Source organism: Chrysochloris asiatica, unplaced genomic scaffold, assembly GCF_000296735.1.
Source record: "Chrysochloris asiatica unplaced genomic scaffold, ChrAsi1.0 scaffold00025, whole genome shotgun sequence".
In the NCBI taxonomy this organism is placed as follows: Eukaryota; Metazoa; Chordata; class Mammalia; order Afrosoricida; family Chrysochloridae; genus Chrysochloris; species Chrysochloris asiatica.
In genome coordinates, this window is record NW_006408543.1 from 1,893,358 (window position 1) to 1,910,527 (window position 17,170).

A 17,170-nucleotide genomic window follows, 5' to 3' on the forward strand; every position below is an offset into this window, starting at 1 on the left:
AGAACTGAAGAAAAAATTCAAACCTCGACTTGAAATACTGAAGACTTCTATGGGCAAAATATTGAATGATGCAGAAAGCATAAAAAGAAGATGGAAGGAATGCACAGAGTCACTGTACCAAAAAGAAACCAACCATTTCAAGAGGCAGCATATGATCAAGAGCCAGTGGTACTGACGGAAGAAGTCCAAGATGCACTGAAGGCCCCGGCAAAGAACAAGGTTCCAGGAACAGACGGAATACAAACTGAAATCTTTCAACAAGGTGATGCAGCACTTGAGGAACTTACTCATCTATTATGCCAAGAAATTTGGAAGACAGCTACCTGACCAACTGATTAAAGGAGCTCCATATCTGTGCCCATTCCAGAGAAGGTGACCTAAAGGAATGCAGAATCAATGGACAATTACCATTAACATCACATGCAAGTAAAATTTTGCTAAAGGTATTCAAAATGCCTGCAGCAGTAAATTGACAGTGAACTACCACAGGTTTAAGCCAGATTCAAATGACAATGTAGAACAAGAGAGAGGACTGCTGATGTCAGATGGATCTTGGCTAAAAGCAGAGAATACTAGAAAAATGCCTACACATGCTTTATTGACTATGCAAAGGGCTTTCGACTGTTTGGATCATGACAAGCCATAGGTAACATTGCAGAGAATGTATATTCCAGAACACTCGATTGTGCTCATGAAGAACCTGTACATAGACCAAGAGGCAGTCATTCAAATATAACAAGAGGACAGTGAATGGCTGAAAATCAGGAAAGGTGTGCGTCAGCGTTGTATTCTTTCACCACACTTTTTCAATCTGTACACTCAGTAAACAATATAGGAAGCTGGATGTGCACAAAGTCCTTTACAGTTAAGGGAACTGGCTGGCAGAGCGGGGTAAATAAACTCTCCACCTGTGGGCCCAGGGCACCAGAAAGCACGGTGGAGGCCTCAAACAAGGAACTTAGGAAGCAGATGACCATCCAGCTGTTTTGGAGTCCTGGGCACAGCCTGAGCAGGGCATACACGGATCTGGCCCTCCCCAGGCTGACACAGACATTGAGAACTGAACTCAGGGCACTCACCAGGACACTCATATCCAATCAGCAAAGACTTGGAAAGCTGCACTGAGGCTGAAAGCACAAGCCACAGAAGACTTGCTGCCTGAACACAACTTGGTCAACTGCCCGCTTAAGCAAAAAGATGTCCATTTCTAGAGGATTTACGCAAGACCTGGAGCCCCTTAGTATTCACAATGGCCATGATACACCCCCAAACTATGCGGCCTATGAAAAAAACAGGAAAATCTTCTGGTTGGAGCAAGGACTATTTGCCTTGGATACTGGCTATCCAATCTAGTAGAAAAAGAAAAAGATGCTTAATCCTTACCTCACACCAGTCTCAAATCAATTCCAAACAAACACCTAAGTCATCTTTTTAAACCTATAAAACTAGTATTTACATATAATTGATATTTTGGGCATTGAGAAGGCCTTATTAAATAACACAAAAAGTAAAAGAAACGATACTGATAAGTGTGGTAACTGTATTATAAACTTATGACCAAAGTTTCTGTAAAAGTCAAAGAGCAAGAACAGTGTCTACCTGAAACACAAAACAAAGGAGGACATTAATGGTGTGGCTGTTAAGTGTTGTCCAGTCGGTTTCAACTCATAGTTTCTCAGGAGTGGCTGGTGTATTTGAACTGCTGACCTTGCAGTTAGCAGTCCAGTACTTATCCATAGCACCATACCAAGACTCCACATACATTAATAGTGTCTATAAATCAATAGGGGTCCTGGTGTGGCGCTACAGGATAAGCAGTGACTGCTAACCACAAGGTCAGAGGTTCAAACACACCAGCCAAAGCTTGGAAACCATATATAGGGTTGCAATAACTCAGAATCGACACAGCAGCATTTAACAACAACAATCAGTAAGGTATGAACCCAAGATTCTTAACTTTGAAAAGTTGATGTATTAGTTTATGAAAATATCTTATAAAGTAATACTGGGAAAATAAATTTAACTATATAGTTTCTCCTCAAATACTAACTTCATCTTTAATTGGTACACATACACACACACACACAAACTGTAACTTTTAGTTCAGTAGTAAAGTCATTAAAAACAGGAGAATGAGCCCCCCACACTAAAAACACTTCCTCTAACTGCAATCAAGTGCTGTTGAATACTCCGTGAGGCCCTGATGTAGCATGTAAAGAGTGCAGGCCTAACTTAGGCTATAGAGCCTTAGCTTGCCCTTTAAGGCACCAACATTTTGCCCATTCTTTTTCACACTTACCTTTTTATGTACTTCCTTACACGTCTTAGATTCTTATAAACTTCCTTACACATCTTAAATCCTTACCTACACACACAATGAAAAATGTGTCCCTATTCACTTGAGTCTTATCTTCAGCTAACAAGATGCAACCAAGAAAACTATGACAATGATCAAAAAGAAAATGATCTAATTATTTCAATGCTGAGGCTTTATCTTCCAGGAACAAATATTATAATGAGGTTGTAGTCTTCTAACTGGAGATGTGACTGAATCCAAGTCAGCAGGTAATATGGTAGGTTGCTGATGACTCACAGGATTGACAGGCAATATGACAGGCTGCTGGCTCAAGTCCAAAGAAACAGAGGTCAGATGACAAACCAGATGCAGGACCCAGACCCAGTAAAAAGCAAGCAAGCTTTGTCTGCGTCCAATATACTGGAAGCAGGCCACACCACTGAGGAAACTTCCTTTCAATTGACTAGCTGCTCATAGCAGATCCCAACATGACAACAATTACTGTCTATTTGATCTCGTGGGGTGGGGGAGATTAGTACATCTTAACTATCAAACCACTGAAAATCCTAGCCCAGTCAAGTTGCCACAAACCCTTTAACTATCATAGTTTCCAAAGCAGAAATCTTTATGGAAGTGGACTGTCACATCTTTCTCCCTCTAAGCAGATGGTGGGTTCAAACTGCCAACCTCTTAGTTGGCAACAGAGTGCCTTAACCACTGTGCCACCCATGCTCCAAATAACCCCCCAGTGATCTATAATTACCTGACTGAATGATTTCTGACCTGTTTTGTCTTCCCACTAGAAAGCTGGATCCTTGAAGGCAAACACTGGGCTATGTCACCCACTGCTATGTCCCCTGGTCATGCTGACCTTCAGTCAATCTCTGCTAACTGACTGAAAATGGTCCCAGAAGAGGACAGAGCAGACAGTCATCTGAAGGAGAGGAACACAAGAACTAAGAGAAACACAAACAGAGCCCAGTCTTCCAGAGTTCAAAGGGACAGGAAGGCCAAGAAAAAAGTTAATGTTTTCCCTCATATGAAAAAAAAATTGGTATTTGAGCTGGGGACCCTGAAAAGAGAACTAAAATGGGGACACACACAGAAAAAAAGAATAAACATTTCAGAAGCCAGTTTAACCAAAGGTGGAAGGACCGCCCCACAGGCCCTGGGAGGAATAAGAGAGGAAGCACTCCTGAGGGTGGGATGGGCCACGCTGCACAGGCCCTGGCAGGTGATGTCCTTCACGGTCCATACTCAAGACAGTCTACTATAGCTGTTACCATTTCAGAAGCAAAACAGGAAAAGCTGTAACGAGGAGGCTGTTTAAAGGAAGTGGCAGGATTCATTTGAATTTTACTAGAAAATGTGACAGAACATCTCTGTCAGGACAAACTTGAGTCCTTTCTTTCTTCATGGCACCACACACAGCGGAGTGCAAAACCTTCTCGATGAAGACAATGAGTCCTGACATCTGGTTTTTCCCAACACATCGGTGACACAAGGTGGAGGGTGGCCACATGCACCGCTTACGCCTATGCAAGATCCCAGCTCGTCTGAAGGAAGAAGCAGTGGGAGGAACACATCCGGTAAAAGGAAAGATCACGCACTCCACAGTCATTTAACAAAGGACTCGAGAGGAGACCTTTTATACCTGGCCCACTCTTTAGCAAGACAAGCACTTGACTCAAAAATGAAGACCACTCTGAGAAGACATCAGCATTCTCCCAAATAGTAAGTACAAACACTTCATCTACATCTTTAAAAGAAAACATCAAAATGATTTTCTATAATAAACTACAAGATTTTCATTTGAACTTTATGTTCTTAAGTCTCGAATTTTTTTTCTGACCTTTACCTGTTTTTGCCTTATCATCATACTTCTAAAGAGATTTTAAAGTATCTGCTTGTTAAGTGTCGTCGAGTCGGTTCCGACCCATAGCGACCCTGTACAGGGTTTCCGAGGCTGCAAATCTTTATGGGAGCAGAAAGCCTCATCTTTCTCCCGCAGAGCAGCTGGTAGTTTTGAACCGCAGACCTTAAGGTTCGTAGCCCGATTCATAACCACTACGCTACCAGAGCTCTTTTAGGTGTTTGTAATTTTTCTAGTATTTCAACTTGCTTACAAAGATGAATTTAAGTACCATTTAGAAATAAAAAATGAGTACAGAATGTAACATTTCACACATGACTGGCATTAGCCTTTTTTAATTTTGCTCAATGACAATGTGTTTTCTCAGAGGTGTTTTTTGTTGGTTTTTAAACCCAGAATCCAGTTTGATCCATTTTTCCTGCTTTCATTAGAAATGATAGTGACCTGGCTTTGAAATGGCCTGAAAGTTACAGCTGAAGAAAAAAAGCAGCCTGGTTATTTTTAGAGCTCTCCAGACATAAAAATACAGCACTAAGCTGTGACCTACAGCTACGCCCAGCGGAGCAGCACATCAGGCGACAGTCTTACCTCTAGCCAGCAGCGCATCGGGTACTCACAACGAGCGTGCCTCATTTCATCACTGAAGATGTGGCCAGGGGCATTTAGGACCAGCGTCCTTAGCTGCCAGCACCTTCTTCAGACAGACAGAGCAGCCCTCAGAGGTCCCACGATGTAATTGGTGAAGGTTAAATGGTAAGTTCTTTTTGCGATTTCTTCTAGCTGACTTACAAGGTGAATTAATGAGCTTCTCTCCAAATGAAGACATCACAACCTCCTTCCTAACATCGAAAGTGATTTCTTTCAAATTCCACTTCAGGTGGTAAATCAGGAAGCTGGTTCCTTCCACAGAGGACACGTCCCGGAGAGCCCAACCTCCTCACTTCCAGAAACTGGCAGCATCCCCACGTCGGAGCCATCCACTCCAGCTTTTCCTTTACAGAGCATACAGCACAGGTGGGTTTGTGGATAGCACTTTCTGACAAATTAAAATTGTAAGTCCTCATAAGAACTTTTCATAGCAAGTATTGGTGAGTTCTTTCCAGAAACTGTTCAGTCTGTCAATTCTCTCTCTGTATGTTCAACTACCGCTTAGCCCCATGAAAGTATCTGCAAAGCTGTTGGGTGGGGTAGGTTTTCCCTGTCACTGACCCACTTAGAAGTCAAGCTCGTCTTTCAACCTTCACACTGAGCCTGACCTACCAGCTAACCAGTAAAAGCCTCAGGGACATCTCTGGCAACTGACCCATATTTATTCATTAGAACCGTAACATTGTATGCAGATAAACAAGTGAGCCTGTCTCCACAGGCTGAAAATGCCACTTTTTGGCTGGATGAAATGGTCAAAAACTGACTCCTACAAGCCCACACACTGTTCTGGCTCAGACATCGTGACAAAGACGCTGCTTCGCGAACTAAAGTGGCATCTCAAAGAGCGAGAAAGATTCATACAAGAGATTGAAAATGAACAGAAAGTGAAAAGAACAGGTGTGGATTACAACTGGCTTAAAAACCACCAGAATCCCCATGTGACTATCCCAGCTACTGAACAAAGGCAACTTGAGGTTCTTTGCTCACAAGTTCAACCTTGCCAAACCGGAACAATCCTCAGCAGGTAAAAATGTGATTTTCTTTTCTTGTGAGCTTTGCTGTTGTTTAGAGCTACTGAGTCAGTTCCATCGCATAGCAACCTTGTATAGGGTTTCCAAGGCTGTAAATCTTTGCAGGAGCATAAAGCCTTATAGTTCTCCTGCGGAGTGGCTGATGAGCTCGAACTGCCAACCCTGGCAGTCCAATGCTTATCCTACAGCACCACACCAGGTCTCCTGTCAAATCTAAGGTCCTGGATAGACTGAAAACTGCACCTGATCTTGTAAATGCATACCAAATGCTCAGCAGCCAAAATCTCTCAGAAGAGCTTGGACAAAAAAATCTGTTGCCTCTCACAGGCTAAGGTTTTTATTACTAGGATTGCATTATTGTTGTTGTTGTTACTGTTACTGTTAGGTGCCACTGAGTCTGTTCCCACTCACAGCCACCCTCTGGCAGCACAAAAGGCAACACTGCCCAGTCCTGGGCCAGCCTCACAATGTTGTTACGTGTAAACCATACCGCACAGTACCAGATGCCTATTTCTAAAACAGTGTACACATCACTCAGGGTGGGTGACTACGAAGCTTAAGTCGGGTTTTGGAGGAAAAGGGCTAAGACAAAAGCAATGTTCTGAACTGTAAACTCATTACTGCTTTCCTCTAGGTTTCGAGAAGTTTTGGCAGAAAATGATGTCTTGCCGTGGGAAATAGTCTACATCTTCAAGCAAGTTCTAAAAGATTTCCTAAGTAGCACTGACAAGGGAAGTCAGCGAGACGGTCTGGAGAGTTCGCGGCAAGCAAACTGTTCAGTTCATTCTGCAGGCCCAGGGCAAAGTCCCAGGAGATCAGACAAAGACGAAATACCCACTATCTCCAGTTTCGTAGACAAAAACACAAGGCACAGGTTCCCCACATTCTCACATCGAATATGGAACCTGCCATACTACTACCCAGCCACTTGAGCCGCTAATTACCGAGGAGTGTTTCTGACCATCTTAGGACCAGAACTCTTACTATAAAGAGTAGGAAGCAGCGCTCTGATGCGAAGTCAGAAGTTAACATTCCTGGCTTCCTTTTTGGATTACTCTAAAAATGCAATGCTTTCATTGAACAAGATGCTTTTAACTAAAATGTTTCCTACCTATTTTGAAAAAATGTTTGATGTATTTTCTTATACCTCAAACACATCTCACAGGAACTAAGGTATTTAGTATGAAATTTGACAAATTCTTTGTGAAAGTTAAGACACTAATTTTGACTTTTACTCAAAAAAGAAGTTATGTATAGAATAAAATATATGAACTAATGTGACTCTCATCTTTACACAGTAACGCAGAAATGAAAAGTCACCATCCCATTGCGATCACTTCAGATCAGGCATTCTGGGGAGGGAGGAGGGCAGGCAGTGAGGGAGACAATCAGATGCGGTTTGAAAACCCAGCTGTGCTTTATCCCAAAACTCTGATCCATTTTTTTAATCACAATATTTTCAATCTCAAGTTACATTAAAAGAAACATAGAAAACACAGTTTCATAGTTTATCAGAAAAGCAATGGGTTGGATTCACATTAGTAGCTGTTACTCTGAGAGACCAAGTCCAACATTAACATATAATTTAAAGCTATACTATACTGTTTATTTAAAATACAAAATATTTCATCTGTAAAATACAACTTTGTAAGTCCATCAAAGTAGGAAATGATTTGTTGGATTTTTATCTATACATAAAGTACTAGACTCTCTACCATTCTGAAACATCAAGTTCAAGGAATCTAATGCCTATAACCTTTTGTCGACACACCGGTTTCCTCTCATCTAAAACGAAGAGAGAAAAAAAAAATTCAAAAGCGGGACAAAACACACTCTCAAAAAAAAAAAAAAAATCTGATCAGTTTCTTTAAGTTTTTATTGTGAACTGAGTGATAGTTTAATGGGAGAACATCGATTTTACACTCATTGTTTCATTGCAATGATTACAATCTCCTCTGTGCATCACCATTCAACAGTATTTGCTTTTATCTTCCCACATTCTTGTCTGACATGAGTTTATACATTAGTTTGCACTTGCGTTATAAACATGAGTTTTCAAAATCATTGCCTTAATGATGAGAAAATGTTTTTTTACACAGAACTAGGGGTCTAGCTATAAAGTCCATTACTACTAGAACAGGTAACTCACAGCAGGGCAGTGAATTATTTACTACGTTTCTTCTAGCCACGGTCTGTGTAACTCCCACCCAATGACTTATTCCCAATGGGAAAGGTGGGGAGATGCTGATAGGATGACATGATTCAGTTGTGAGTGATTGTTCACAGGCTAATTGTGATAGTGAAAACTTGGAGCACCAACAGGGTTTAAAATGAGCCATCTCAGAATCAGAAATGGGGGAGCTCACTACCACCCGAAAGAAGAGCCAGGAAAGGAGCATGCACACTAAACCTCCTCAATCCAGGTCCGGGAAGCTGTGACGTCAGAGACGCGGCAGAAGAGAGGCAGCAGCAAAACCGAAAGCCAGAGCCCCAGCCAGAGCAAGAGCAGTGGGATTCCTGGCCTAAGGTCTCAGGGCAGGAGGCTCAGCTGTGGAGCAGGGGGTCTCCAAGTACTTAATCGGGGAAGCTAGCTTTGCTGCCTCAGAGCTGCTGCCGAGTGCCTTGGGACTGACGTTTATCATGTAATAGAGTGCTCTTGGAGCATTTATCAGCAGTCCTAAAAGAGCTTTGCAACATTGTTGGAGCAGGGCAGAGGCCAGGCCAAGGGGCTGAGGGCCAGACAGAGGCCAGGCTTCGGGCTGTCCTGACTGGAAATATGCCCCCAGCACTTCTGACCCTGAATTATATGTCATCTGTGAACTTCCCTAATAAACCTCACAATCTTGAGTATTGTCTCCGTGTCCCATGTGGCCATTGCAATGGACTATCAACCCAGTGAAGTAGAGGGCGCTGTGGGACAGATGGTTGGTGTCTGAACTGGAAAGAAAGGTTGGCGTGTGAAGACATGTCTGACCTCAGCCTCATAGGATTTGGCCTTAGGCTGATGCTGATTCTCCTGTCCCCTTGGGAAATTAGAGGAGATCAGAAGTCCACCTTGCCCCCTTTTACACTCTCCACGTTCGTCAGGAAACAGACAACAGGAAGAGGCTCCCAAAACCTTTTATCCTCCCTCCAAGGTACCTGACATACACTGATCAGAAGAAATGATCCGAGAGGGTCATCTTCCATGTTCAGACAGGAAGGAGACAGTTTCTAATGCTAAAGGTAAAATATTATTTTAACCTAACAGTATCATCTACTCCCATGAAAAACCTTCACAATGAACCAATCACTAATGAAGCCATGTTCGGTTAGGTTGCCCCCCTAGTCCAAGAGGAAGATGATGCCTCTGCCACTGAAAGTTACGCACACTTGCAGATAATTAACCCCATAACTAGACTTGAAAACAGAATAGCCAAAAAAAAACCCAAAACACTAAATTCTACTGTTTGGAGTTTCTCTCAATTTGTTGTTGACAATAATGTAATAGCTGTGTTTCCTCTGAGAGTATTAGTATGTTCAGTTGTTTCTGCAAACATCTACACATCAAACAATGTTAACACAAATCACTTCCTACTGACATATCCAGGTTTGCTACAATGGGCTGTAGGCGGCCTTCTGCTCCCATAGAGATCAACAGTCTCAGAAACCCTATACTGGGTTGGCATGAGTCAGCAGCAATCTCTCAAAGGGTGGAAACTACGAGGGAAGGCACAGATGGGGTAAGGACTGCTGGGAAAGCTTTGGGCTGTGTCATAAAGAGAAAGCAGTATTAACACAGGAGCTAGAATTTTAGCTAAGAAATATTAAGAAGTAATAAACTATCCCATGTAAAAGCATTCTGCATCCTACCTGACACACAGTAAGTTCTGAAAAGTTAACTCTTGCACCCAACCAGCCCAATCCATTTAATATTAAAGTCATTCTTCTCTGTGCCAAGTCTTGTGCTAAAAGCACTTCCTGTACATTCTCCTTTGATCCTACTTCATGAGACAGATGATGTTATTCCCGTCGTACAGATGCACACACAGCCTCAGATATGTTCAATGGCTTAACTCAAGTCACTGGTAGAGCTGGGAGGTGGCAGAACTGAGATTCATAGCCAGTCTGTCAGAGCCTGCACCACGTCCAGCCCCAACATACCACTGAGCTCCAAATGCACCCAGCCAGGTGTCTACCCAACACCTACCTCTTGGATGGTCACAGACAACTTAAACTCAACATGCTCAAAACTGAAGTCACGGAGGTTGGTTTGCCTTCAACTATAACCAAAACAATGTCTACCAAAAAGCTTAATCTTCAAATAGTTAATCAGCTAGGTTTTCTGTCTCCATAAACAACACAACCTATCCATTCAGTTCTACAATATTGTAGACTCCCTGCAATAGGACAAAGATAACTACAAAGACAACTGGACAAGTGCTTTGGATGAGGAAAAAAGTTGAAAAGGCTAGAGATGGAAAGGTAAGAGGTAAACTGTACCTTTAGCTATGGAGATCTTGGGACCCTTCTCTAGGGAGGTGACATTTGAGCAGGGCCCCAGATAATGAATGGAGTCTGTCATTCTGTCATGGGAAGAAACACAACAGGGAGGGGGGGACACTATAAGGTGGGAATGAGTCTGGTATCATACAAAAAAAAAAAAAAAAGTTGCCATTAAGTCCAGCTTAAATACAAACTTGGCCACAGTACCACCCAGGAGAACAACAGATGATTAGGCACATGCTAGAGGAAGGAACCCTCGGTAAGCCCAGACAGTCTGAATCTGAGTGTGATAATCCTCCAGCTCAGAGAGTCAAGTCACACCTGTGCTCAAAGACCCTTCAGGAAGAATATTTACTCAAAAGTTCATTCATTTATCAAATATTAATTGAGCATCTACCTCCAAACAGGCAGTCGTCGACCTAGAACCTACCTATAAGGGAAACAAGGCTAGGAAGCTAGGAGACCAAAACAGAAGGGTTCTGTAACAGTCCAGGCAAGTAACGATGGGAGGAGGATCCAGGGTTGTGACAGTGCACAAAGTGGTCTTTCTGTGAATATTTGATGGAGTCCTGGTGTGACATATTTTAGGATAAGCACTGGACTACTAACTACAAGGTCAATGGTTCAAACCCCCCAGAGTTCCTCAGAAACCCTATACAGGATCTCTATGGGTCAGAACAAACTTGACAGCACTTACCAACAACATGGTAACTGTCAGAATTGGGGGACTGTTATATGATAGAAATGACAAAAGCAAATTATCTTCAATATTATGAAGTCCTCAGCAGCTGTTGAAAATAACAAAGTAGCTATATACCCTGAAGTAATGTGCTCCAAGACACATGTACTTCCATATATTGATAGCTTAAAAAAGTTTATGGAATATTCATCTTTTAATTCCATTTTCCCATGAACTTTTTGAAGTACTTCTATATGCACATCCAAATACACAATAGTAAGTTAGAAAGTATTGCTACTAGGGTTCCAGTTCATACAAGCATGGGTTTATTCCAAACAAAATGTGTTTAAACATGTTTCTGTGATCAATAGATAGCTTCAAAGAAGTTATTTCATGAATATACTTGTCTTAGTCTTCTTAGGATACCTTCTAAAGAACATCCCATTAAATCAGTAGCTTCCAAGGGGTTCTGCAGAGCCAGTTATATTCAAGGCAGAGAGGCCAGCTCAGTGGCAACTGTTTTTTCAGGGGGCATTCCACAAGAGTCATCTTGAGGTTTTCTCAAAGGACATAGGATGATTACAAGAGCTTATTAGGAAGAAGTTTTAAGAAAACTGAAAATTTTGTTGGGAAATCTTACTTCATCCACCAGACATCCCTGATCTTGTCACTTCAGACTCCTCTTTGTTCCCCAAGCTCAAGGAACACAATTTGAGTTCCCTCAAGAATATCAAAATAATTGTTTTGATGTGTGAATCAAAGAGCACAGACTTCTACAGGGAAAAGTTACAGAGATGGAAACCCCGCCTTCAAAAGTGTATAGACCTACACTTGACCTGGCTTCAATGACTGGATGAACAGAACTCAACCAGACGAAGAAAGAAGAGGGAAAAAAAAAAAAAAAAAGTGTCATCTGATGCAACTTGATGAACTGGACCTAGACCTATAACTGCAGTAACTCAAAAGGGGAAACAATTCCCAGCTACAAGAATTATCCCCACCCCCTTCACACAAAGAGTGTAAAGGGATGGGCAACTTGAACACTGGCTACCTAAAATGGGGGGAGGGATGCAAAGGTAAGAAGTGACTGGCTTACAAGCTTTCAAGAGGGAACCTAGATCCACAGGGCGGGGAGGATAGTGGAGTCTCCAGTGAATAGTACCCAATCTGTCTAGGAAGGGCTGATGAAAAGAAATGCAGATGGGTCTCATGTGATGCAATGGTGAAAATTGTTAGCAGGACTGATTTTAAGGACTGGAAATGTGAAGGCGGATATTATATAGCAAGGAGGGGAGTGACTAACCTTTCAGTCTAGGAGCAGAGGGCCCTGGGACCATCAATGGAGAAGAGTGGAGAGCAGGACCCCACCCAGAGAAGCAGTGAGGCCTGAGATGAAGACAGAGAGGACGACATGAAGAGATGGAGTACCTGGGGAGTTGAGACCCAGAGAGGGAAAGGGGCTAGGTGCTGAGGACCGTTGGGGGGTGGGGGAGATGGGACATGCAAGGTATACCCTTTCGTTGGGGGATGATGCATGGACGGGATGGTAACTAAGGCAATGAAACGATGTAGGATAGAATGAATGTAAAACTAATGTTCCCCCACGTAAACTATCACTCAATACACAATAAAACATTTAACAAAATTAAAAAGTATATAGACCTAGATGAAGGATATGTCCACAAACAATAACTTTACATTTTGATATTTTTGTTAAGTAAAGGTTTCTATAAATGTGTAGTAAACGTGTTCACTTACCCTGGTATGATTATTTGCTCAGCATACAGACTGAATAAGTATGGTGAAAGAATACAACCCTGACATACACATTTCCTGATTTTAAACCATTCAGTATCCCCTTGTTCTAACAATTGCCTCTTGAGCTATACATAGGTTCCTCATGGGTACAGTTAAGTGTTCCAGAATCCGCAATGTTGTCCACGGTTTGTCATGATACACACAATCAAAAGTCTTTGCATAGTCAGTGATGTACTTACTTCTGCAGAGACTGGTCCCTCATAATAACATGTCTGAAGTATGAGATGTTTCAGCATCCTGTCTTTAAAGGAGCATTCTGGCTGTACTTCTTCCAACACAAGATTTGTTTGTTCTTCTGGAAGTCCACGGTACTTTGAATATTCTCCTCCAATACCATAATTCATACACATTGGTTCTTCTACAATCTTCCTTATTCTCTGTCCAATTCTCACATGCATACGAGACTACTGAAAATACCACAGTGAGTTCTCAAACTAGCATCTTTGCTCTGTAACACTTTAAAGAGGTCTTGTGAAGCAGATTTGCCCAATGCAATCTGTCATTTGATTTCTTGACTGCTGCTTCCATGAGTGCTGATAATGGATCCGAGCAAAATGACGTCTTTGAAACTGCCATCTAAGCCAACACTATTCACAGCATGGTTCATAGATCAACAGTTTGCCAGTCTGTCACCAGGAAAGTACAAAATTTGAAACTTTACAGTAATTGTACATATGTCCAATCTAATAATGTCAATGGTACTTGTATTTTGTTTTGTGGGGGTTTTTTAAATTTAATTTCTCTGAGAAATTATATTTGAGTTCAGCCTATAAGGACTGGAACTTAAGAAGCCTGGACCATAGTAGTTCAAATATCACTGAAATCTGTGATATTGGCTTTGGACCAGGCCAATAATAATTTACTTCTAATATCACAAAAGATTATTTGAAAAAAATGCTCTTTGCCAGTTAATTCAAGGGAGATTTTTGTGGCAATAAGTTGTGGTGGTAACCTACAGGATTATTTATCAGAATCGCTAGAGGAAGTTGGAACCCTGGTGTGGCACTGTGGGTTAATGCACTGGGTTGCAAGGTTGGTATGAACCTCAAGGTCAGTGGTTCAAGCTAACCAGGGGCTCCTCAGAAACCCTATACAAAGTCGCTATGGATCAGAACGAACTCAACGGCACTTAACAACAACGGAGGAAGTTGTTGTTAGGTGCTGTAGTGTCCATTCAGATTTCCAACAACCTTATGAACAACAGGACGAAACACATCCTGACCCTGCATCACCCTCACAATGGTTAAGCTTGAGACCACTGCAGCTGCCACTGTGCCAATCCATCTCATTAGGGTTCTTCCTCTTTTTCGCTGACCCTCCACTTAGCCAGTATGATGTCCTTCTCCAGGGACTAGTTCCTGCTGATAATATATCCAAAGTCCATCTCAATGTAAAGAAAACAAAAATCCTCACCACTGGACCAATTAACAACATTCTTATCAATGGAGAAAAGATTGAAGTTGCCAAGGACTTTTCATTCTTCTTGGATCAACTATTAACACTCACGGAAGCAGCAGTCAAGATATCAAACGACGTATTGCATTAGGCAAATCTGCTACACAAGACTTTTTTAAAGTGTTGAAGAGCAAAGATGTCAGCTTGAGGACTAAGGTACACCTGACCCAAGCCATGGTATTTTCAATCACCTCATATGCATGTGAAAGCTGAACAGTGAATAAGGAAGACCATAGAAGAATTGATGCTTTTGAGTTATGGTGTTGGAGGAGAATACTGAAAGTGCCACGGGCTGCCAAAAGAACCAATGGATCCATTTTGGAAGAAGTGAAGCCAGAGTCCTCCTTGGAGGCCAGGATGGCCAAACTTCGTCTCTCCTACTTTGGACATATTGTCAGGAGGGACCAGTTGCTGGAGAAGGATATCATGTTTGGTAAGGTGCAGGGTCAGAGAAAAAGAGGAAGACCCACAGAGAGATGGATTGGCCAAGTGGCAGCATCAATGGACTCAAGCGTGGCAACAGTAGTAAGGTTGGCCCAGGATCGGGCAGTGTTTCGTTCTGCTGTGAATAAGGTCGCTATGAGTCGGAAACGACTCTAAGGCACCTAACAACAACAAGAGAGAAAGTCTCGCCATCCTGGCTTCTAAGAAGCATTCTGGCTATACTTCTTCTTACACAGATTTGTTAGTTCTTCTGACCATCCGTGGTACTTTCAATGCTCTTCCCCAATACCATAACTCAAATGCATCAATTCTTCCATGGTCTTCCTTATTCAGTGTGCAACTTTCATATGCATATGAAACTACTGAAAATACCATGACTTTGGGCAGGTGCACTTCAGTCCTCAGACTGACATCTTTGCTCTTCAACACTTTAAGGAGGTCTTGTGCAGCAGATTTATAATGCAGTAACTGCTGCTTCCATGAATCTTGATAGTGGATCCAAGCAAAATGAAATCTTTGACAACTTCAACCTTTTCTCCATTTATCAGGATGCTATTTATTGGACCAGTGGTGTGGACTTTTGTTTTCTTTACATTGAGGTGCAAGCCATACTGTGTGGTCTTTGATCTTTATCAGTAACTATTTTTAGTCCTCTTCACTTTCAGCAAGCAAGGTTGTATCATCTGCATATTGAAGGTTGTTAATGAGTCTTCCTCCATTCCTGATGCCACATTCATTTTTATATAATGCCGAGTCTCGGGTTGTTTGCTCAGTATTCTGACTGAATAAGCATGTTGAAAGAATAAACCCCTAGCACTCACCCGTCCTAATGTTAAGTGTCCCCTTCCTTGTTCTTTCTGAACAACTACCTCTTGTCTATGTACAGGTTCGTCATGAGCACGCTCCACAATGTTGTCCATAGCTTGTCAGGATCCACACAGTTGAAAGCCTCTGCGTACTCAATAAAGCACAGGTCAACATCTTCCTGGTATTCTCTGCTTTCAGCCCAGATCCATGTGACGTCAGCAATGATGTCCCGCGTTCCCCGGCCTCACCCGGAGCCGACTTGAACCTCGGCAGCTCCTTGTCAATGTACTGCTGCCGCCGGGTTTTCATTCGCTTTTTTGTGTTTTTTTTGCTCCAGGAAGTAAAGTTGGCAAGGATCCGACCCCAACAGTCCCTATGGAAGCCGCAGAGCGTCCCTCTGGCCTGCCTGTGCCTCAACAACTGCACTCACCGCAGAGCAAAGGGAGCCCCCCAACAAGGCTCGCTTAAAACTCACTGCGGGTCCGGGTGGGGAGCCCCTCGGGGTGGGGCAGCTACAACACTGGGACCACCTGAAAGGGTCCCAGGCGGTACCGGGCTGCAGTGGGGAGGGGGGAGGGGGTCAACCAATTCTTAGGAAAACGCATTATCATTGCGTGGTCGCCCCCTCGTATTCTCCACAGTGGCGGTAACAAAAATCATTTTCAACTCAAAGGCCCCACAGCAGCCTCCGTTCCCCCCACAGGACCCCCGAGGCAGCCACGACGCCCCCCTCCCGGCCCCGCAAGGCCCGTCCGCCGTAAGGCCGCCTCCTACCTCCCCAAGGCCACGACAGGCCGGAGCGGAGCCTGGGCCACGGGCCCGGAGGCGGCGTCGGAGCGCAAGGCCTCATCCCGGGCCGCCTCGGCAGGCAGGGCAGGCGGGGTGCCCAGAAGCTCCACATCGGTCACGGTCTTGCCGATGGTGAACCAATCGTTGATCTGGTCAAGAGTGAGTTTGCGTAGCATGTTCGAAACCCGGGCGCAGGGCCTGCCTCAACCGCCCCGTCTGAGCGGCGGCAAGCAGCGACGGCACGAACACGCCCCGCCTCCGCCCCCGCCCCCTCCCCAGGCCCGCCAATCAGAACGCGCCATGCCAGCGTGTGGCCAAGCCTCAGCCTCACCACCGCGCTAAGCCTGCTGGGAACATTCTCCTTCTATTCCTGGGCCTGGAGGTGTGAAGTCGTGCGGGTTGACGTCCAGACCCCTGTTCTCAGATCTCCGAGTAAGAAGCCGGGAGCCACTCTGGTCTCTCCCCTTGAGGTTGACAAGTTCCGACGTTTGCACACTTCAGGCAGACAAGAGATAACCGGCATTTATTGACCATCTGCTGTGTGCCAAGTCCAGTAAAGACCCTCACCATGGACACATGGAGAAAAACCCCGAGCGCCTCCTTGTGTTGTAATTTAGGGGAATTGCAGTGAGCTGCTAAACCGACATAGCCTTGTGTCTACTCAGGGGAAAAGAACTAGAGGCTTGGGGAAGCTTCTAGAATAAAATCAGACCTAAGTGGGCACCAGTTGATATTTGTCTCTTTCAAATCTGATAAGTGACTTTTCTTTTTCTTTTCCTTTTTTTTTTTTTTTTAAACTATTTCTAGATCTCTACTGAAGGAGTCCTGGTGTGGCACCATGGGAT

The 17,170-nt window shown here is 43.4% G+C and overlaps 2 protein-coding genes across 2 annotated transcripts in view; one reads left to right on the forward strand and one right to left on the reverse strand.

Moving 5' to 3' along the window:
* TDRD9 (tudor domain containing 9) overlaps positions 1-16,501 on the reverse strand; it is a 110,954-nt gene extending 94,453 nt beyond the window's left edge. Inside the window, exon 1 of the mRNA XM_006839604.1 lies at positions 16,311-16,501. Within this exon, the coding sequence (XP_006839667.1) occupies positions 16,311-16,501 (191 nt within the window). The remainder of the gene's footprint in view (positions 1-16,310) is intronic.
* RD3L (retinal degeneration 3-like) lies at positions 5,543-6,780 on the forward strand. The gene is made up of 2 exons (XM_006839492.1): positions 5,543-5,841; positions 6,483-6,780. The coding sequence occupies exons 1-2, from the start codon at positions 5,543-5,545 to the stop codon at positions 6,778-6,780; spliced, it is 597 nt and encodes a 198-aa protein (XP_006839555.1).
* Positions 16,502-17,170: the final 669 nt, after the last annotated feature.

Excerpts from the sequence above, each read along its gene's own strand:
- RD3L (XM_006839492.1), top strand. The coding sequence starts at position 5,543 with ATGCCACTTTTTGGCTGGATGAAATGGTCAAAAACTGACTCCTACAAG. Across the intron at positions 5,842-6,482 it reads ACCGGAACAATCCTCAGCAG|GTTTCGAGAAGTTTTGGCAG; the intron begins GTAAAAATGTGA and ends GCTTTCCTCTAG.